The 22,834-nt window shown below is 40.3% G+C and overlaps 1 protein-coding gene across 3 annotated transcripts in view; it reads left to right on the top strand.

Moving 5' to 3' along the window:
- SMARCD3 (SWI/SNF related, matrix associated, actin dependent regulator of chromatin, subfamily d, member 3) overlaps positions 1-22,142 on the top strand; it is a 100,124-nt gene extending 77,982 nt beyond the window's left edge. For all 3 annotated transcript variants that reach the window (XM_064505525.1, XM_064505524.1, XM_026115826.2), the window contains 8 exons: positions 439-534; positions 1,032-1,133; positions 5,023-5,184; positions 9,174-9,271; positions 11,876-12,011; positions 16,457-16,579; positions 17,656-17,757; positions 17,856-22,142. In XM_064505525.1, coding sequence (XP_064361595.1) covers positions 439-534; positions 1,032-1,133; positions 5,023-5,184; positions 9,174-9,271; positions 11,876-12,011; positions 16,457-16,579; positions 17,656-17,757; positions 17,856-17,909 — 873 coding nt within the window. In that variant the 3' untranslated portion in view covers positions 17,910-22,142. The remainder of the gene's footprint in view (positions 1-438; positions 535-1,031; positions 1,134-5,022; positions 5,185-9,173; positions 9,272-11,875; positions 12,012-16,456; positions 16,580-17,655; positions 17,758-17,855) is intronic.
- Positions 22,143-22,834: the final 692 nt, after the last annotated feature.

Genomic DNA, 22,834 nt, shown 5'->3' with positions numbered 1-22,834 from the left:
TCTGTGTAGTAAACAGAAACTATTGATAATTAAATGGAAGCACAAAATGTAAAAGAAAATACTTTTGCTTAGTGCATGATTAATCTGTAAAATTTACTGCCACACAATAATTCTGACCAAGAATTTAGTATTCATAAAAAAATACACACCATTAAATTAAAAGGCATATAGTGTCCTTGTTCAGGTTACAAGTCAGTCTTTTCTGATGAGATTAAGAGAGTCAGGGGAGTCTTTCCTTAAGTGCATACTGTTCCACAATTGCCAAGATTCTCGCATCTTTCTCCGCTTTTGGCACTTGCCAAAGGGAAAACTTACATTGATCACACATGTGGTTTCTCTGGGAATTAATGCTTAAGAGAAGGAGAAAGCCTGAGAAGGAAGCACAAAACACAAGCTAATATGTGTAATCTTTAACATTTATTTCTTCTCTTTATACAGCTCAGCAAACAGAAGCGTAAGTTTTCCTCTTTTTTTAAGAGTTTGGTCATTGAACTGGACAAAGACCTTTATGGACCTGACAACCACCTTGTGGAGGTAGGATGTTCAATGCACCGTTTGCACACAAACCTGATATTAGCACAAATAAACAGTTGCGCACCCATTGTCTGTCTTGTTTAAATTATCTTGCAATCATTATCTCATTTAAGATACAGTCAGAGTTTTCAAAATTCTGGTCTTTTTAAGAATGTTTATTAACAGAATCTATATAGTATTAAAACATATGTTTAGTAGTAAAAGAGTACAAGTTGATAACAGAATATATGAAATGATGGAAAACGTATGCACATTTTCCTGAGAAGTAATGTCTACTGACATCAGAACAGGTTGTGCACTGAAGTAGATTTGTAAGGGGAGAGAAAGGTTTATTTTTTTTTTAATTGCAAGATCTTCAGAAGGCCTGTTACCTGTCTTATCCTTGCATGGCGTACTGTGCAGATAAATGCTGATGGACATACAGAGTTTCCTATACCAGAGTTTCCTATACCAGAGAAAACAGGACTAGCCATCTTACTCTGTTTTTCCTTTGGCAGTGGCACAGAACTCCTACAACCCAGGAGACTGATGGCTTCCAGGTGAAGAGACCTGGTGATGTCAGCGTGCGGTGCACATTACTCCTCATGTTGGATTACCAGGTCAGTGCTCTGCTCTTGGCATTGGGGCACAGTGTAATAGAGCAAATTTTCTCTGTCACATACATCAGAAAACAGTATACTTGGACTCAGAATGTCACAAATTCCAAAGAGGTTAGAATTACCAAATTAACTGACAGATTATTTAAAATATAAAGGGGACATCAAGTAAATTTCTGGAACAGTCTAGCAAAGAATTGTTCTTGGCACTATGATAATTAATATGTTTATTGGCCACCTGCAAGGAATTATAAACTCTTCATTAGTAAATAATAAATTCAGTAAAATAATAATAAATTAGTAAATAAATAAATTCAAAGCTTAGGTGTGGTAAAGAGTGAAAAGATTATTTAAACCAAATTATCTCTAGATTATTTTGTAAAATGAACATTAGCAAGAATAATTTTTTTATTATGAACACTGTCAAGTCTTGCTGCTAATAATAAAAGATGGAGGCTGTACATACAGGATCGGGAACTGCATCTTAAATTGCAGTGACTATGAATTCAAAGCTCAAAGTCTTGGGCTTCTTAGAGAACAGTCAGATAAGACACACATGAGTTCTGTGTGAGGTCCTGCGTGGTGCATTTGAAAGGAGTGCCGCTTTTGCTAGTGGTACCTGAACTAGCCGTGTAGCTGTGGCAGTCCTATTTCATAGCAGACCATACAGCTTTCCTGAGTTACTATGTTTTTGTTATGTTGTCGCTTTAATCTGGCATAAGGCAACATTGCCCCTGCAAGGGATAGACTTGCCATCACTCTTACTCCTTGCGAGGCATTCCTGCTTCCTCTCTTTTGCTGGGAGTAGTTTTATTCTACTAGCAGTATTTGTGGGCTGAACTATTATGCAAGTCATGGAACTGGTCCATTCTGAAAGCTAACAAAACTTTCTTCTAAATCAGTTCCCTGATCACAGTTACAGCAAACAAACAAACCAATAAGCAAAATTAGGACATTCTGTTTTGGGATAGAAGAGGAAAAGGTTCTTGGGCACAGTTTCAGACTGTTTTAAGCTGATGTAAGACTGAAGCTGCTCCAAATAAGCACTTTCATTTCATTCATGAGTGCGCACTACCAGTCTCCCAGCTTTGCGGCTGTGGAGCTCACTAATCTGACTGAAACCATCCCTGAAAGAAATATTGCTGTCCAAAGGAAAGGGGTAGAAATGCACTACTGAGAAGAGATAGGACCTCCCTTTTCAACGGCTGTTCAGTCTTAGATGCATTTTGACTGTAAAACCCTAAGAATTTGTTCCACGTCGTTCTCTTCCCCCCACGCAAATAGCATCCAGGATAAAGACACTCCATTTTATGCTAATAGAAAGAAAATTCTATTGCTTTTAGAGAGTATATGAGCTGACTGAGATGCTGAAATGGCCAGTGATAATCTTTATTATTAAGAAAATATGACGAGGTTTGTTATGCTTACCATTATTACGAATTCCTGCTTTTAAATAAATGTTCTCGTTTCCTTAAATTTTGTGGTGTTACAAAGCTGACTCTGGCTGACTTGGCACCCAGCAGTCATTCTTGCCCAGTAATGTGGCAAATATTAAATGTGGGTATGGGTACACTTGAAGAGGCACCAAATTCCAAGGAGTGTATATTATTAGAGATGCTGATTAGGGTCGTTGAAGAGTATCACAGAAGTCAGGAGCAGAAGAAATATATTTCATTGATTGGTTGTGGTCAGATAAACTTTCTGTGTGCAGCAGAATGGTGGGCACATTCCTGAGAAATGGAGTTCTGAGGGAATTTGTTGATGTGAGACAACTGAGCAGTCACTAGCAATAGCACACGCATCATCCTGACTTCATTCTCTCTGTCTGTGGTCAACCTCCAGTAACTCAGAGGAAGGACCATCCTTCTCCTCCCTACTGCTTAAAGTCAATGTGTATGTCCAGGGCAAAAAGGAAAATTCTTCCCTGACTCTGCATGCGACTTGTTATTATCTGAAGCATGTGACTGATGCTCTGCGTGCACAGCACATGTACAGTGTCCCTCTGTCCTTTCAAACCCTGTGGAGGTAGCTTCAGTATTGACCCCTAGGAAACCCTGTTCAATCTTACCATCTTTCCATAGCTTATTGAGCTTCATCCTACCTGCTGCTATGCCGTTTAAAAGTCTGTTGCAGGAGATCACTCTTGATTGCAAAATTAAACTTCATTATGCTGCTGAAAAATCTCAAAGTGACTGCTGCTAACAATCTCAAAAGTGAGGAAACAATAAGCAAAAGAATTTATTTTATTCTCATCTTTGGATAGAAGTTGAATTATGAGCACAGTGATCCCCACAGGTGCTGAGCTGGGAGAGGGTCCTCTGGGAGTTGGTGGGGCAGATATCTATCCTCTTCTCTCACCAACCTCTCAGTAATTTCCCCACCATACACAGATTATTTGATCTCTCTGGGAGATGCCCTGTGCTGGCAGCTGTAATGCAAGGAGTCAGGCAGGGCTCTAGCCTGCGTTGGGTGGGACTCCATGGTCAAGTACCAGCAGAGTAATTGAGGTGCAAGTGCTGCTGAGTGAGTGGTACCAGAACTGCCAGACCAGGCTCATACTTAGAGCAGAAACACCTACCAGCACACACAAAGAGCAAAGACTTTCTTTGCAGACAGTCTCAGCAGTCGGTAGTGCTGCACTACTGCCCTGCAGACCCAAGTAGGGGGTCTCCCAAGGCCCTGTGTCTGCAGTTGCCTGGAGTAAGCTCTTACTACATGGCTGCGGAGAGGTCTCAGCTTTCAAGGCTCCACAGAGCATAGACAGGGAGCCAGGAGTTTAGGACCTGTGCAACCTGGAGGCAGTTCTACTGTCTGTATCCTCCCTTTAGCTATGCCTTAGGCTAAAACCTACAGTTATCTATGCCTAAATCTTGTTCATATTGGAAAACGTTCCAGTTTAGTTAAAACTCTGTGCATAGATACATAGCCTGATCATCAAGACTTGGGCTGTAGAGTTCTCTGTGAAGCAGTGTTATACAGTGGTTTCATCACTGGGTCTGGGATTCAGGAATCCTGGGATTAATCCTGTCGTACAGATGTGCATGTGTTTTACCTTTCATTAGACACAGGCACTTTGGGCCCAACACTGTCTCATTGTTCGGTGCTTTGAACACTGATGTCCTAGTTCTTATAATGGGCCACAGGTGCTAGCTAAATGAAGATAAACTCTGAGAAAGTGTGTGTTAGTTCCGGCAAATTTACTGAGTTCAAGTAAAGGTGGATGGCCAGAAGTAGTCATGTAAGATGGATGGCAAGAAGCAGCATGAAGCATGATCTAAGAGCAGATGATTCTTAAGCTGTAACTATGACTTTGAAACACCTTTTTTGATAATTTCACAGTTTTAACTAAAAAGTTTAATCTGTAATTTATTGATTAGCTTGGCACATTGGCAGGCTCATTTTACAAGCAAGGGGCTACTCAACTTATATTCATTAAGGAATTTCACCGGTCTTATAACTAAAGGCAAGAAAAAGACTGGATGTGTGCCCAGTCATAAGATTTTCCTTTACGTCATTGAGCAGAGTACAGAGGGCATTAGTGGTGTTTAGAGCAATTCCTACTGATGCCTGCTGAACCTCAGTGGTGTTTGACTTATTTCTAACGAGTGTCAGTTCAGTCTTTTCTGTCCACATGGCAAAAGGCATAGTATCCCTCTGCTAGTAGTGTGCCTGGATAAGCCACAGAGGTCCAGCTTTCCTTTCATCCCGAGACAGTTCTTCCAGAGCATGGTGGAGGTATACACCTCAGCAACTTGTATTTCTGTAAACTCTGCCGTTGAATTGGGGATTTCTTCTGAGGAGCAAAGTCCCCAGAGAATTAAAATCAAAACTTTATACCTGTGCATCTCTCTGCTTTTCTTTCCATGTCCTTCTCCGTCTCTTTCTGCCACAGCCTCCACAGTTTAAATTGGATCCACGATTAGCCCGTTTGCTGGGGATACACACACAGACCCGGTCAGCCATCATCCAGGCTCTCTGGCAGTACATCAAAACAAATAAGCTGCAAGACTCCCATGATAAGGAATACATTAACTGCGACAAATACTTCCAGCAGGTAACTCCTTTTTGGGTGCAGTACCTCTTCAGAGGCAGAATGTAATATCTTTTCACAAATTTTGGTTGGGCAGAAGCTACTGAACTGTATTTTCCCTTAATAATTTGCAGTTTCTTCAATACTGAATAGCTTTCAGCAGACACTATTGCTAATGTAACGAGCACGCTCCTCATGTGCCAGCATTGTCAAAAAAATGTACCTAGTGGTTCATCACTCCCACACCGGTTATGGCCTCTCCAGGAAGGAGAACATTGTCACTGTCTTGAGTACTCCTTTTTTTGAATATACCATTTTATACCAATAAACATCAAATAATCTGCTGATTCTGAATGACAAATCATATAGAGACATCTTTCCATTTTTCTTCCCTTCTCTTCCCGCCATCTATGAAAAGCAGAAGACATGGCAGACATAATTAGAAAGCCAATTTTTCCTATCTATTTCAACTTATAAGATACCCTCAATGATCTGCATGATGTTTTGAAAGTGACACATTAAGTTTTTTTTTCTTCCACAATGGCTTCTAGAATTAACCAAAAAGACCACTCAAAGGCATCTCCACCTTTTCTGTTAATAAGATTACATTTACTTTGTACAGATAATGTTATATGAGACCACCACCACCACATTTTAAAGTGACTAATGCTTGGAATAACCCTAAAGGCAGTGCTGAGGTTTTGAACATTTGAGTAAAATAATCCTGAGATTTGGGGTATTTTTAGGAATATAGAACCAAAATGCTCTTCTGGATTGTATAGTCTATCCTCCTGTTTTTCTTGAGAACGGCAGCTTGTAATCTTTTTCGTACATCGTGCAAATTCCATCATAAAAACCACACAAGAATTTTTGTCGGGATTACCAGGCTGTTCACTCTGATGCTTCGGCCATTTGATTTCCTTTCTCAATTTATCTGTAGCCAACTTAGTTTTGTTTGTGTCAGCCTGAAGAAGAGGTGATTGGAGGAAGGGAGGTGAAAAAGATTTGAAAAATCATGAGGAGAATGGAGAAGGTGAACAAGGAGTGATTGTTTATTGCTTCTTTTAATAAAAAATTAGAGGTCATTAGCTGAAACTGGCAGCTTGCGAGTTAAAAAGCAATAAAGCATAGTTAAATTTGGAACTGCTTGTGATAGGACAGAACAGATGATCAAAATTTATATAGATTCAAAAAGTGATAAGACGAATTAATGGAAAAAAATTCTCGTGCTATTATAAATAGAATGTAATTGCAAGTCTGTGGAGGTTGGGAGAAGCTTTTGGGAAGGACCAGTATGTTTCCCCTGTTCTTACATTCTGCCTCAAGCATATGCTTTTGGCCACTGTCAAGGGCAGGACAGTGTGTTGGACGAATCCTTTGTCTGACCCAGTACAGCAGGTCATACCTCACAAGAGTGCAGGAGGGCCCTTTCGTTTTTATGCTTCTATATATTGTCATTTTCAGCGTAACATTAGGAACTTGCTAGGATGAGAGCTTGCTGGAACCATCTTCTCTTCCTGTACCTCCTCATGGACCTATTAGCTCATAGGTCTCCTTTGTATTGGAGCATGCAGCCTTCAGGAATACCATCAGACCTGATAATTGCCCTACGTCTTCTCGTCTTCAGACAATTAGCCAGATGAGAGAGCTGAGAAGTAGCTGATTTCTCTTCTAGAAGGCTGACCCTCAGTCCCTGCCGGAGCTGGCTAGTCTGGGATAGTTTCATAAAATGCAATGTTTGTATAGATTAAAGCATGAATGGGATTGATTTGAGTGTTGCCTTTGTCCTTAGATCTCTGGCAGAATTATTGAAGTAGCTAAATCTTTCTTTCAAAACTGATGTTAGTACTTAGGAAAATAAATCGTGTTAAATCAAATGAAACGTTTCAACCTGAGGGTTGGAGTTTTTTTCATCCAGATACTCTAAGACTGTGATGCAGAGGGCGAGGGAGCTGGGGTTCTAGTCTGATGCTATTTCTAGTGTGATGACATTTCTGCAGAGTGTACAGGCTTAGGCACATAACGCCTGGAAAAATTTCACAACCATAGCTGGAAATGCCTAGATTCCTAAGAGGAGCAGAAGATAACACATCACTGCCCTTGGCATTTCCTTTTAGATACCTGGCTTCCCATTTGGTAACCCGGCTTTTCTAGATCCTACACTGATGTGCTTGTGGTTATGTCCAATGATACAATGCAGTACAGTGTAAAAACTTACCCCTGAATGAGTTACATCGGACACCAAAATTACTATAGCCATATTGGCTTTAAGAGCCATTGGATAAAAGTTTAGATGATGAACTTGAGTTGAGTAGGTAGAGATGGGAACATGAGGAGCTTTAGGAAAAAGCCATCCAGCCTTTGTTCCTCCTTCCTCCCCCAGTTCTGTCTCTATTATGTGTCCTTGCTCCGTTTTCTCTCCTTACAGTTCTGTTCTCTTGGGCATCCATGGTAGGAGTCTGATGTGAGCATTGAACCAGGGGCAACAGCAGATTAGAGCTTGGTATGCAAAGGTTTTGAGCAGCAAGTCAACAGTTATCGCTATCAATTGTCAGAATTCAGATTTGAAATAGCGAGTCGCAGGCTCCGCAGATTTCTATACTCCCTTGGCTTTTAGAAACTAACTGGCTGAATTCTTGGATGGAGACGAGGCCAGTAAATTAGGTAGGTGGATTTTAGAATTGATGAAGAAGGATCCTTTACTGTTTAGAAACACTGTTTATGTCTGTGGGCAGATTTGAAATTCACCCTGTTACAAGCAAAAGCAAGAAGAAAGGTCACAAGGTATTTCAGAAGCCAGAGCTGTCTTCCAGGTATTTCTACTACCAAATTCCCTCACTGTGCACAATTCCAGAAGATACTGTGTCTAAGGACCTTTGGCTCCACAACTGAGCAATCTGATTTCTTGCATTGGTTCTACCACTTGATAGTCCATCCTTTTCAACGCTGCCTGCATCCTTTGCCTCTAGGGCTGCACAGCGTGATTCTGTTTATTGATATGACACTGCAAGTAGCATCCCTCTTCTATTAGGTAAAATTATTTTCCCTAAGAGGTATTTTCATTTCCTTTTGCAGAGGCCGCAACATTTTTACAAATTGCCTCCATGCAACAGCATATTTTTAAGGCAAATGTTAATACCAAGATAGTTTCTTTTTTTTTAAATGGAGTACCTTCTAGTACCCTCTCTGCACTAAAACTCCCAGTAAGAATAAAAATGCTCTAATGATATTTCAGAAAACTTCAGATGTAAGGAGTTGTTGTAGGCTCATTGCAAAGCATTGGAATTATTCACAGAAAAAAAAAATCCAAAAATCACATACTTTGATCCTTGTCAAAAGATTATCTGTTTTTCCTGAGTGCAATACATATTTAACTTTCAGAGTGTGGTAGAGAAAAGGAAACCAATGAGATGGTGAAGAACTGGGGAAGGAGTGGTTCGCTTCCAAGATGTTACTTAGGTTTTGGTTAAAAATAAGTAAAACTATGTTGAAATTCTGGGTTTTTTTTCTTAATCTCAAAAAAAACTTTTAAAAATTGCAAATGGTTTTAAAGTCCTAAAATATTCTCTTGGTTTTTTTCTTTAACATAAAATATTTTATGAAACAGCCTCAGAGAAAAAAACACAAAAGTGCTTTTATGTTTTCTCTGAAAAAAAAAAGATTTTTTTCAAGTACTCTGCCACAGACCCCACGTGAGGGAGGAGGTGGTCACTTCCCCCTCATCAGTGCTGCAGTTGATCCTGGTGATCTATTACAGTGAGCCGTGCCCTTCCGCAGCTAGAGCACAGGTGAGGCACCTGAAGGTGCCATCATCCGACGCAGCCTGTAGCCCAGACTGTGAGTGTGGTGGCAATTTACAGGGGCAGAAGTGACCGAAGAGTCATACCGTGTATGGAGCCAGAATTAAGGAATGCTTTCAAAATCACCTTACTGTTGAACCTTTGGTTTCTTACTTTCTTGTTTAATTGCAAGTTAGGTTTTGGACAGGGATAACATGCTTGATTGTGTTCCAGATCTTTGACTGTCCACGGCTAAAGTTTTCTGAAATTCCTCAGAGACTCACTAACCTGCTGCTGCCACCAGACCCTATAGTGATAAACCACATCATCAGGTAAGCTGTTCAGTCAGCTCAGGACTGCCATATGCAAAACGCTCACTGTATAAAATACAGGAATATAGTTTTTCTAATGACAGGTGAGTGTCCTGGACTTTGTTATACATTCATTCTCTCTGATGTTCTGGCCTATAAAACTCTGGAGCATTTTCACTAGAGTGGCACCATTTGCAAAGGAGAATGCGAAATTTATTCTTTTCCTTCTTATAACTACTAGAATAGCATTCAGAAGGTTGGTCAGGTTTCTTTCCTAAGGGGAGAGAAATGAGATTTTCAGCCCAATTAGGGGGGAATGAGGAGACTGGAATAGTATTTTGTACATCATGGGCAATCATTACAACTACTGAGTAATTATGTAAAAGGTAAAACAGTACAGAAGTTTCTAATACAGTGGCCAGTCCATGCATTCTGTACTGGGATTGGGTCAGCTGTTTGAGAGTTTCTCCTACTCTAAAAATGCCAACTAGTCGGAGTTCCTCAAGAGATTTACACGAAAGAATGCCTAGATTCAGAGGTCGTCATGGCCAAGACACTGAGCTTCTGGCATCCTTGTCAAAACAGATATTTTTGCCATATATGAAATACAATTTTCAGATATCTAGGGAACCTTCACCACCACCACACTTCATGTGACAACAGGGGTGGGGGGGGAGGATTTGGGGGAATTGCGGCCTTGCTGTTAGACTCTCCCATCTTTACCAAGTGCCTTTGTGGTCTTGGTCAGAAAACAATTGGAGCTGCATTCTTCCATCCCTACTTAAGCAGGACATATAAAGCAGTCTCAGAAATTTGGTTAAAAAAAACGAAAAAAACCCTGATTATCAGGCAGTAATACTTGCTAGCGATCTGTCAGCTACCTTAGAATTAGGCTAGCCTATTACTACCATCTTCAGAAGAAGTAACAAAAGCCAGTACCTCTTGCTCTCCCAGCTCTAACAAGCTCAGTTAGATCATGAGCCAATTTTATACCAGCTGCAGCAGGTGAACATAACCTGGGCATTTCAAAAATAGTGTTCAGAAGCCAGCATTTATATACTACAAACAACAGTGACTGAAGTCTAGCTCATCAGCAACTGGGCTGAAGAGCAACTTTCTCACTAATAAACTTGAACCTAAATCTAAAGAAAAAGAGTTAAGTCTAAACCCCCCAAAATTAAATATTAAGTCAGAATAAGACACGCCAAAGAAAGATACTGACATTTACCTTGTTAAAGGTGAAAAACAACATAATAATTGGTTTAAATGTATTGGAAGTAGAAAGGCTGCCAGGGTGTTACTGAGACTGACATTATTAAGACTTAAAAGAACTATTCTTGGAAGAATATCAAGTATTTGAAGTCAGGTAAGGAAATAAAAATTCATTCTTTTGATCAATCTTAACTTTAAAGATTAGAGAAGGTCCCATACATGCTTTTTTTTCTTTTTTCTTTTTTTTTTTTGTTGAGGGGAGAGTGTTTGAAAAACTATCAGACTGAAGTATCAAATAGAATTAAATTTAACACAGATAAAATGAGGAATTGCAAGTGTTTTTTCATGCAGGATTCAAACATGAAATTGCTTAACTAGCAAGTATAATGCATTACCTATTAAAAATATCCTTTCATGCCAGAGGGTTTTGAAAGTAGCTAATGTGATGCCACAGATGATCCTGGATACTGGAGACCAGTTGTTACTAACTGTGGCAGAGAATGGAATTAATAGACATGCGCTATACGGGAGAAGATTGAAATGGCTTCTGTAACAGGAAGACATGCCTGGCTACATTCTTTGAAGAATTAAACAAGCATGTGGATAAGGATGATCTGTTTTATATGGTGTACTTAGATTTTTAAAAAAACTTTCCCCAAAATCCTTCACAGAAGCCTTTAAAGATATTAAATTGTCCTTGGTTAGTAATTTATTAGAAGTAGGGGGGGGATAATGTTGAACAGCTGAGACATTCTAGAGTAAAATGGAAGAATCCATTATTTCAAAGGCAAAGTAATGCATGTAGGAAAAAATGATCCTAACATTACATACAAAGTGGTGGTCTCTAAATTCACCAGTTCCTCTTAAGAAGGATCTGGGAGTCATTACAGTGCTGCGTAGCTGCCAAAGACAATTACAAGTCTGGGAATTATTGGAGAAGGAACTGAGAACCCAATAAAATGTCATGGTGTGCCCTCAACTGGAGTGGTGGTATACAGCTTTGATTACCTCATCTCAAAAAAAGACAGCAGGACAGAGAACATACAAGAAAGGTATGATATATAAGATTGGTATGATATAAAAGAGTGGTATCCCCAATCAGTGGGGATTGCCATGGAGGCTGGAGTTATAACTGGTCTAAGAAAGATATCAGACAATTTAATGAAGACTATGTCCGTTAATAGCTATTAACATTGATGGTGCAGATAAAACTTGCAGCTTAGAAGTCTCTGAATTCTGAGTGATGAAAGATGAGAGAATATACGAGGATGTAGCTATATACAAAGATACCCTGTTCTTAAACTCTTCTCGCAGCATCCTCAATAGGCATTATCAAAGAGTGTGTAGTGGGCTGGATGGATATTTACTCTGGTTCATTACAGCAATTCTTATGATCTGTTATCCTCTCCATAGTGTTGACCCCAATGATCAGAAGAAGACAGCTTGTTACGACATAGATGTAGAAGTTGAAGACCCATTAAAGGGACAGATGAGTAGTTTCCTTCTCTCAACAGCTAATCAACAGGAGATTACAGCGTTGGACAACAAGGTACTAGCCCAGGAGTAAAGGAATCGAAGTATCAAATGGCATATTTATACATATACACATGCTATATGTGGGTTTGGTGTAACATATCAAAGGGAGTATGTACATTTCTGCTGAACATGCTTCAAGGGGTAAATCAGTCACGTGCAATGGGAGTGCAGTGGGGTGAGTGGAGTGCCGTCTCAGGACACGATCTGGGGCCTGACACAATTGCAAAGGTGTGAGGTGGTAGGAGAGTTTCACAAGCGAGGAGTTCCCTGGCAGGTGACACGGAGTGTGTGCCGCTTCGGGTGCTACAGGGTTTCAGAACTCTCTAAACTATTTAATAGATCTATTGTGTTCTGTGGAAAATAAGGCGACTTGATTGCAACAAAAAACACTTCAGGACAGGTGGTATGGATCAAACATCATCTTTCAAGGTATGGTCTACATACCATATATGAGGTGGGCAGGATTACGGGGCCGAGGTGGCGCAGGTATGCTTGCGGGAGCGGCGGGCGTAGTGCCTCAGTGCAGGCTCTACAGGAAGGCAGGCTTTGTGAATACTGTTGTAGGTTTGCTCCATGAAGTGCAGTATTCCTGGCTGTAACAGCCAGGAGGAGTCATTTAACTCATCTAGGTGGGTATTCTATGTATTCAAAGACAAAGCTTCAGCTTTTCATTTTTTAAATTTCAGTTTAGTAGAATACTCTATGTTCAGCATGTCTCTGTAAATATAGTCACCCCTGCTGTTCAAACTAGTATAAATGTGATAAGTTTGACTAACTAGTATTAAAGTTTAGAGTTTGTCCACTGCATAGAAGAGGCCCTTTACTCTTTATTTTCTTCTAATGCAGATACTTGTATACTACAGTCAAATGACTCCTAGTATTTTGCCTCCAGATCTTCTTTTCTTCTACCCTGACACAAAACAGAAAGATTCATCTTTGAAAGTGTAACAAGTAGGCAATTAAGACTGGCCTCATGGACTTCTGTTTAATGCTGAGAAGCAGAAGCCACTAAGGAAAGGCAAAGAAGGTACATGGTAAGAATAAAGGGCAGCAGTCTTCTGCTGGATATAAACAGGGAGAGATTATAGTTAGCAAGACTAGATAAAAACATTATAGTAATTCAAATGTGTTATAGGAAGTTCAACTATATCTACTGATAGGAAATTCTGTATCTTAGAAAAGATGTACAGAAAAAAAAATGTAAAAGCCAGGCATTGTTCCGATATGGGAACCAGAAAGGATGAGGTTGAAGATGACACCAAAGTTCCCTAGGATCAGCTAGGCAAGTAGCGAGAAAGATTTGATGGGCAAGAGGCTTGGGGTTATGGAGAAGGATTACCAGCAGAAGAATTAGGGGAGAAGTGATATTTGTGGAAGTCCAAACTGAGAAGTCTGCATCTGAGCTAATTGTTCCAGTTCCCTTTGCAATCACTGGAGAGATAAGGGAGAAAGTAGTGTCATCCTAAGGTAGAATCTGAAATAGTTCAGGTGAATGACAGTATGAAAGTGCTTGTTTCTCTCCACTGACTATAAAGAAATCTAACCTGCTACTAGTACATAAAGTTAATCCTGCCCAAACAGTAGGAATGAAAGATTAGTGTGGAATTAAAATGATGGTTCAAGAGAGCTTGATAAGACAGTGGAGCAAGAAATGGGAGCCTGGATGGACAGGCGTGAAGAGGAGATGGGGTAAGATGCAGGAAAAGTGGGGAAGTACAAGCATGTGGAACCAGTGATGGAAGAGAAATTAATACTGTAATTCAAATGAGGGGATATGTTTTGAGCTACAGAAGTCTTGACAGGCAGAAACTGAGGTTTTTAATAGTGGTGCTGATAAATTGGGAAATAAAATAATTTGGTTTTGATTTATGCTAATGAGACAAGCCAATAGGAAGAGGCAAAGAGAGAGTACATGGTTAGGTTGAAGGGCAGCAGCCTTCTGGGTATGAGCAGAGAGCCAAATAGACCAAAGACATTGGAAGCATCTGGGATAAGAACAGTGGCACAAGGTCCTAGTAAGGTAGCCAGGATGTTGACCTCCTTAGAGAAGAGGAAGAGGAAAATGAAGCTGAACTACTAGGAGAATCTGAGCAAGTAGGTACTGTAGGAACATTACATTCAATCCTTGAATAATTTTATATCTCTTTTTTACACTGTCTCCATGTTCCAAATTCCTCTTGGTGTATGGACAACAAGTGTAACTTTCTATTCAAGATTGTTGCCAAAATTTAGGTATCTAAATAGTATACTAGATGGAAATTTATTTAGTACAGTTAAAGGAGAATAGGGAGTGACACAGCTGAACAGATAGTAAATGTCTGCTGTGTGATCTCCACAATGACTATATTGTCATGATCTCTCTTGACTGTATCGGGAACTTAGAAACATAAGTACATGCCAAAACATTTAGGTGGCCAAATTTAGTTATATTAATCTCAAACTGAGTTCTGTCCTAGGTAATTTTCCAGGATGAGTCTCTCCCGTGCCATTTGCAGAGGTAAATTGATGCAGAATTCCTGCTTACTGTTTCCTTTTTTAATGCTTTCAAGGACCACATGAATTGTTTTACTACAAGTTTTTATCAGCAATCATGGTAACTTGCTAAATTGCTATGAGGAAAAGCTAAGAGAACCTCATGTTCTGGGTGTGTATTGTGCATGCACTGCCACAGAACAACTTGCTGCAGTAGGTGCAACTGTGGGAAATGAATGGCAGAAAAATCAGTGGGAACAGTTTGGCAGAATTGTTTCCTGTATTAACCAATGAGGATCATGCATACTTAAAATAATCATATCTGTCTTACAGCAGTGATAAGCTCTGCAGGCTCTATTAGGGAGTCTTGTCACAGGGACTGTTAGCCAGCTGTGGGTAAACAAATGTGACTTCTCAGAGCAAGGGAAAAAGAGGTGTGACATAATGTACCTGAGTTGATTTGTGTGACACAGAGTCAGGCCAAGCTCCTGTTTGTTTACCCCTAACACAAAAAGAGTATTAAGCTGTACTTTGTACTATTTTAAAGGGGATTTGGACACCAGCATTGCTATGGATTCTGGTAATGTTTGAGGAATCTATTGTTTTATGGCTCTTGAGAAATGTTCTTTTCAACAGCGTTGCTGCTCACCCAGTTGGTTCCCAGCCTATATAGGCTTGAATGCAGCACGCGTAGGCTTATTCTGTTCCCAGTGCAGTGACATCTCCCCCTTCCCCATGTCTTCATCACCTTCGTTTAAGCATTTGCTACAGCAGAGTGTAAGTTGTGATTAGTGAAGTTATTGAGGTCACTCCTGGGCACACAGGCATTGACTACTCTACTGCTGTCTGTGCCATTTATAGCTATGCTGTCACAGAGTCCTCTAGTGGAAACTCACTGCATGCCAACAGGGAAGGTTTTCTCCAGCATCACTACATCATTTTCCCAAATAAGCAATGATTTTAAGTTGACAGAAGCTCTCTTCTGTTCATATACCAGATAGTTGTGCCTACACTAGGGGCTTTGTTGGCATAGCCAGATCAGGGGAGGATGATTTTTCACCCCGTACTTGGCCACATTAGTTGTTTTGGCAAAACAGATGTATACAGAAAATTAAAGAAGATGGTTTTATAATCTTAAACTAGAATTTTAGAGGAACAGAGTAGCAAAAGTTTGCTTTTGTGTGTGTGTCTGTATGTCCAAATGATTTGTTGCCTGTCCTTCCATTGATCATACTCGGTTTTGTTATCCGGGATGATTATAGAACCTTGACTCCTCTCTTCATTCTCTTGCACTTTATTCTCACCCCCCGGTTAATGTAAAATTCTTTAATATTATTTCTGAAGGTATGACTCATTTTCTATAAACCTTCCATACCTCTGATTGCTCATTGTTCCCACTCACCTTCTTTTAGCAGTCATGGTGACTTTAGCAGGCTTTCTTGCAAGAAAGAGTCTAGAAGTTCTCATTGCTATTATGTAAATTTATTTAATATGGACTTGATCAGGCAATCGCGAGAACAAATTTTAAGCATCATGACAGGGTAATTGAAGTAATGATGTAGATTAACCAGGGGAATAATTGCTTTCTTGCATTGTTTAAAGACATATTTGTATAGCACCTTTCCAGAAGAATCCCAGATTTGGCAAAAAAGGCTGAGTGTATACAGGAAATCCTTGTATCATCCAGTGACCTGACTTAGCTCTTCAGCATTGTTTATAGCATGCCATCTGGCACTTCAGTGCAGTAAAGAAGAATCCTGTATATACTTAATTGCAGAAATACATGTGAAACCAAAATGTGACGGTGACATTGAAGTTAACTCCCTCCTTCAAGGGAAAGGTGCCTTGGGATCCTTCATAAGTCTGTGGTATCCAGTTGTCACTTTTGTATGTTACATGAAGCTCAAAGAAGCTAATAGAGCTCACGTCAGGGTCACTGGAGCATGGGATGAATTAAGTAACATCTGCTTTATTTTTTTCTGTCAGATTCATGAGACAATTGAATCCATAAATCAGTTAAAAATACAACGTGATTTCATGCTGAGTTTCTCCAAAGATCCCAAAGGATACATTCAGGACCTCCTCCGATCCCAAAGTAGGGATCTTAAGGTGAGCTAAGGTTTGAAGAAGAATGGATAGTGGAAGCAGAATGTTAGAATTAATAGCTACATGTATGCAATGTATAGCTGAAACATCTGGATGGAAAGTTGGTGGAGGAAAGACAGTGAGTGTAACCCTGCAATCCCAGAGCAGAAAGTATGCAGGAAAGACAGACCAGGCTGTATTCCACTTGCAGTGGAACAGCAGTGCTTAATGGGCCTGGTAGGTGAATTTGTGGTTAGACAGTATGACTGGAGCACAGGGCTACATTGATTTTATATGACTGTAAAATTCAAGCTCTGTAGAACTCAGCAAGAGGATCTTATAGTACAATAACACAATCTGGGGCTTTTGTTAGTTCATGATTTAATATTTTTTTACGAAACAGGCAGATTCAGTATCAGCTGTCTTTGAGCTTAGTGCTGAGATACCCAAGAACTGGAATGTAGGGAAGTTCAGTTGTTTGCCAGCAAAGATGAAGAACTGGTTTCTCACAAAGTTTCATGCTTTTTGTCTTTAGCTCGCATACCTCAAAACCAGTTATATTAATGATGTAATAATATTATTTTAATTAAAGTATTGTCAAATATAAATACCTAGCTTGTTAATCATTAGTCTCCCAAAATTTTACTGTTAAGATTATGATAGTTAATTATTATTTATATTATAGTCAAAAGGAGGATAGGCATCTGAAAGAGTGTTTAAATAAAGCAGCCTTCAGGTTGAAGGGCTTACAAACTAAGGTGTTCTGGAGCTTCTCAGGCTGCATATTTGCTATTGTTCTATGGTCTCCCTGCCTGACACCGGGTCCCAAAAAGCCTTTCATATATTGTTCTGTCCTGCCGAATCAGACTTATGGTTGTAACACACTACTCTGAAGAAGATGCTGTTAATTTTATATTTCTCCTTGATTCTCTGGTGCTGGAAAGAGTCATTAGATTTTTCTCTTTTTATTGTTTGGTCAAATCTTGCTCTCTTGGCACTTGTTTAAAGTATCATGGATAAAGTTTGACTCTAGGTAGATCTGAATGTTTTTCTACATGGTAGAAGAGCTATCGTGAAAAATGCTTTTGTCTTTGTCACAGGTGATGACTGATGTGGTTGGAAACCCAGAAGAAGAACGCAGAGCTGAATTTTATCATGAGCCATGGTCCCAAGAGGCTGTGAGCAGATATTTCTATTGCAAGGTAAAAAGGAATGAGCCACACTGCTGGCTTATACATGAACCTTTCTGCCACTGAACAAATGAATCTGCAGAATTGTACAGTTTCTCATTTTCTTTCAGATCCAGCAGCGCCGTCAGGAACTGGAACAGTCTCTGGGAGTGCGTAACACATAAGCATTGCTCATGAGATCCCGTTGGCATCTTGACCACAGAACCAGTGGACTTAATGAGTGTTACTTAGCTCACTGTTACACATGGACCTGCTTCCTGACTGGATGAGAGTGTACCAGCAGCACACCAGTCAGAACACCAGCTTTAGAGTGACCCTTGAAAATCCTGCCCGTTGGGGTGTGTCTCAAACCATTCCAGGCCAGAGACAGCAGAAGATTTCTGTGCTCCATACAGGTGTCAATGTTAAAGAAGATTAAAGGTTCATTCATTAAGTTGCATCATTAAATTTTAGTGAAAGTTCAGACACTACACGGTAAATCATAATGGGCTATGCCATAGAATCATGGGTGGTATTGGTCGGGGGGGAGGTTGAGATGGGCATTAAAGGAGACTACAGGTGTAGAGAAATAAAGGCTGTTCCTATCCTATGTTATTTTAGTTGTTACCTAAGAGCGTCAAATAGTAACTCCTCTGGAATTAGACAAGATAGTCCTCCTTACAGCTGTGGAATGCTCTATATTCCCAAACAGAGTTTCCATTCCAGCTGGAGCAGTGCAAGAGGCCATCTCACCATGTGAAAGAACAAACTAGGAGGATTTTCATTCCTGAAATGAAGAGCCTCTCTGAAAGACAGAATTGTAGTCAGGCCATTTCTTCTGCAAATGCTTGATACTCCTTCTTTGCCCTGCCCCTGCAGTGAAAGGTGGACTGAAATATATATCACCAGACAGTCTGGATATTCATTGGTATGATCAATGTGCCATACTGAGAGGGAGAGAAGTGTCCCCAGGTAAGAGCCTCTTGGGCATCCTCAATATCACTGGGGTTAGCAAAGCTGAGGTTGAAGCAAGAATGAGGCATTCTGAAAACTGAAAGTAAGTTAATGGTGCTTTGTTGATATCTGCCTTGACCACAGCAGATATTAACAATAAGCATATATGTAAAATACGAGATTTCTTAAATTTTTCTCTCTGTGTTTGCCATTAGGGATCCGCACTTAAAAGAACTTCCCTAATTGGAAGTTGGTGCAGAATCCAGGCGGTACAACTTCATATAACATGACAATGTTCTCTTTCCTTCAGGTCATTAAGAGAGTCCCTGGACTGGTCTCACATTCTAATCATAGGTGAACTGCCTCCTCCTATGAATCATTCAGTTCCCCCATACTTCATAGTTACTGGTTTTATAGGATGCTGTTGAGTTATAAAGCACTATCAGCCTTCAATAGCACAGATGAAGCATCCTTTGGAAACCATCTTCTTTGCAAATGTACAGTAAATTCAGACTATGGAGATTACACTGTATTTACTTGGAAGCAGTGACATCTGCATCAAGTTCCCCTATGCCACCTCCCTAAGTTTTTTTATTAATAGATTAGCTTGTAATTAATGACCCAATGTGATTTCTAGTCCAAAAAGCAGCTGCCAAAGTATAACTTTGTGTTCTGATGATGTAACCTAGAAGAGGATTTTGATGCTACACCTCCTTTCTTTCACTGTCATGGAAAGAGAATGAAGTTCGCATGTGGTGAAGGGAGGCAGCTCTTCTGAATAATGTATTTTGCTGTAATATTGTCCGTTTCTCCTCTACTATCTTTGCCAATTTCTTAGTTGAACGTAAACATTTCTTCTGTCTGGTCATAGAAGAAACACTTTCCCTCTTTATTTAATGCCTCTACTTCCATATTAGCAGTGCCATAGCTTTTTCTCTGTCCATCGTGTTCAGAGATGTCTTGAAAAATTTACATTTGATGGCAGTACCATCATGTACATCCATTGGTATAAGAAAAAAGCACAGCCGTACCTCTTGGCCCTGGGCATTGAGGCCTTTTACTGGGAATGGCTTGGTCTGGATTATTTTTAATGTTAAAACCCCTCCTTATGTTTAAACATGAAATCCTCCAGTCTTAAACTGAATCTAGTGAGGGACTGTGAGGTTGCCAGACAGTAAATGTCATTCAGATCTTATTTACTGTAGGACTCCACTATTTGGACTACGAGCAAGCATCATGAAGGAAACAGTGGGGGGTCATCTGCTGCTGTGCTTCCATATTTATTACACTGCTGCGTCAGTTGTGTGCATGCTGTCCAGTGTATAAAGCTCTTTTCTGTATGTGGTAAACAGAGCAGCTACATTCAGGGGATGCGTTCAGTCTCCAGGAATAAGAAATGCAGAATAAGATAGGTAAGGATGTGAGATGGGCATGGGACTGGGGTAGATGTCTGCCAGGGAAATCTATTTTTAAGAACTTTCCCGTTCAAGTGGCAAATATTTATACAGAGAAATTTCAGTCACATGCCGCAGCTGGCAAGATAACGGATCCCAGTCTGCTCTAAGAATCTGTCTGTAAAATTGATTGGATGGGGCTGCTTCCAAGTCTCTCTCAGACCAAATTAAGAGAGACTAATGTGTAGTGTCGCTGCCCGGTGGACTCACAACAGCAGCACTGGAAGATGAATCTATGTTAAGCACCAATGCCACTGCAGTGTGTGCATGCATGCGTGCGTGTGTGTGCGTGCACGTGTGTGTGTGTGCACGTGTGTGTGTGTGTGCGCGCACACACGTGTGTGCGCATGCATGTGCCAGTCAGCCATATAGATGGTGCCAAATATGCCAAGCCAAAATCTAAATTCTTACACCACTATTCCTATTCCTACTGTAAATAAAAAGACTATTTCCCGATGATGAGTCTTAGAAATAGCTGTCAGGTGTCTTTCCTTTGGTTAGACTGGGTTTGATATTTTGATTCTTTTTTTCCTGTGTTCAGAAGCAGTTCAGGCCTTTTACTGAAGAGGCAGAGAGAGAGATTTTGTCCTGCATGCCAGGAGTGCAGCTAGGAACTTGTCGGTTTGGAAAAAGGAGAAATTATATGTGAAGAGAAACAGTGGAGCAATACTGGTAGGAATTGGACCAAATACTGCTTAGGCATGCAAAAATTTAAGGTAGTGGTACTGAAAAGGCATGTAATTGTGGCAGATTTGGAATGATAAATTCACGTTAAGTTCAAGATGGTTGTGGGTTTTTGTGTAAAAGAAGACAGGAAGATTTTTAGGGTCTTCAGTTTCTGCCACAATACAGTGCAAATCTGTGTGTACTGCAACAGCATTCTGGGCATAAAAGTAGTTAACAATATATAAATAATATAAATAATAATATAGATTGTTGGAAAATACAGCATAAAACTAGGAAAGGGTTAAAGCAGAATTCCTGGAGTACCAATAGACGGGATATGTGTCGTGGAGCTGACGTGTTGACGTGGCAGGCTTGAAGCACACTCTTTAGTCCTTAGTGCTGTTGGCAGAGAGTCAGGATTCAGACCAAGCGCTTTCTAGAAATTAAAGGGAAGACAAATGTTCAGTCATGGAAGGACAATGCCAGACTAGAGGGAAAAATACAGTAGTGGGGAAAAAAAAAGATGGAGCAGAGAGCCACTCAAGTGCCATTAAGTTGTAGCACAGGATAATGTGTCGCGTGCTGCTGGGAATAGCACAGTCCGTGCGATGCCGTGTACTCTGTGTGTGCGTGTGTGTGTGTGTGCATGTGTGACATACAGCGAGCAGATGTGCGAGGGCTGGTCCCAGCTGTGGACAGCCGGGGAAATCGGCGTGCAGGGCAGCACCAACCGTTCAGCAAGTAACTTTGAGACATGTTGTCAAAACATTTCCCACCATTATCAACAGCAGTTCAGCTGTTCTGCTTAGCAGAGTTGGTCGTGCTAGTGCAGACATCGCTTCAGCTGACAGCTTGCTTTACACCACGTTTTTTAGAGTTTATCCTGCTGAAGCTGAAGGAAAATATTGGTGCCTAAATCAATATTCGTCCGCATACTAGGGCTCCTTGTTCTGCTGAGACTGTAGTCAGGTGTTGGAGGTATTTTGCCTGTTTTTTGTGTTGAGAATTCTTCCACAAGCAGTACAAAGAGATGAGGGGGGAAATGAAAGTGTCTTTTTTTTTCCTGAAGAGAGAGTTCTCCTTTCTGTAACTGCTCTGTTTTTAATAGGATGTGTCTGTTCTGCCAGATCCTGTGTGATAAAACACCTTTTCCCAATCTCATTGAAGAAAGGAACTCCATTAAAAAAAAAAAGCAAAACACAACTGTGGGTTTGTGAGAGTGAAAGAATACGTGTATGAGAGAGAGAGAGGGAGAGCCTCTCTCTGTAGCCACTGTATCTTCATTGTATGATGCCGAGTGATTCGTAGAAAAGCTTTTAACAATAAATACTTTGTTTCTTTGTATCTCTTTTTCTTACCTTACCTCTACTGCAACAAAGAAAATTCCAACGCTTCCTGTATGTAAAAGCAATGTCATAGGAGTTCTTTTTTTCCACGTTTCTCTATGGAAATTCATATCTAAGGGCTAGAAAGAGATCACTTTCTATATAAAACTGCTTAGAGAGCTGAGGATTACAGGTCAAGCCAGGGCTAATTAATAAGAAACATTTAGACCAGTCAATGGTAAGAAATTTATGCAAGAGATTATAACAGTAGCAGAGCTTAAGGATTATAAGGGATGATTTGGAGCAGCTGGTTTCTTTCTGCTTCTGATAGAAACTAATGTTCTCAACTTTTCAGATGTCTGCTCACCTATGCGCATACGCACACACACACAGAGGCATACACATACGGCTTTGGATGGGACTCGACAAAGGTGAGAACTGTTGCCCTGCAGGTCTGTCTTATCTGTGTTCATCTCTTCACCAGACTCCAAAAGTAGGAGTTTCATCCTCTTCAGCCGTATTCCATAGGGAACAAGTTTAAGTGATGAAGATGGAAAATCCTTAACTTTGGAAACTTTGTGTTTGGTCATTTGGTGTGCATTTATCTTTAACACTGTTATTATTTACAGTCAGTAAAAAAATTGCAGCTGAGGCTAGAGCTTGGATGCTGAGAGCTGGTTGGAGCAAGCTGTGCAAACAACTAGCAGCCTC

This window comes from Dromaius novaehollandiae, chromosome 2, assembly GCF_036370855.1.
Source record: "Dromaius novaehollandiae isolate bDroNov1 chromosome 2, bDroNov1.hap1, whole genome shotgun sequence".
NCBI classification, from domain to species: Eukaryota; Metazoa; Chordata; class Aves; order Casuariiformes; family Dromaiidae; genus Dromaius; species Dromaius novaehollandiae.
The sequence above is the reverse complement of the archived record's forward strand: the minus strand, read 5'-3'. Positions and strand labels throughout refer to the sequence as shown.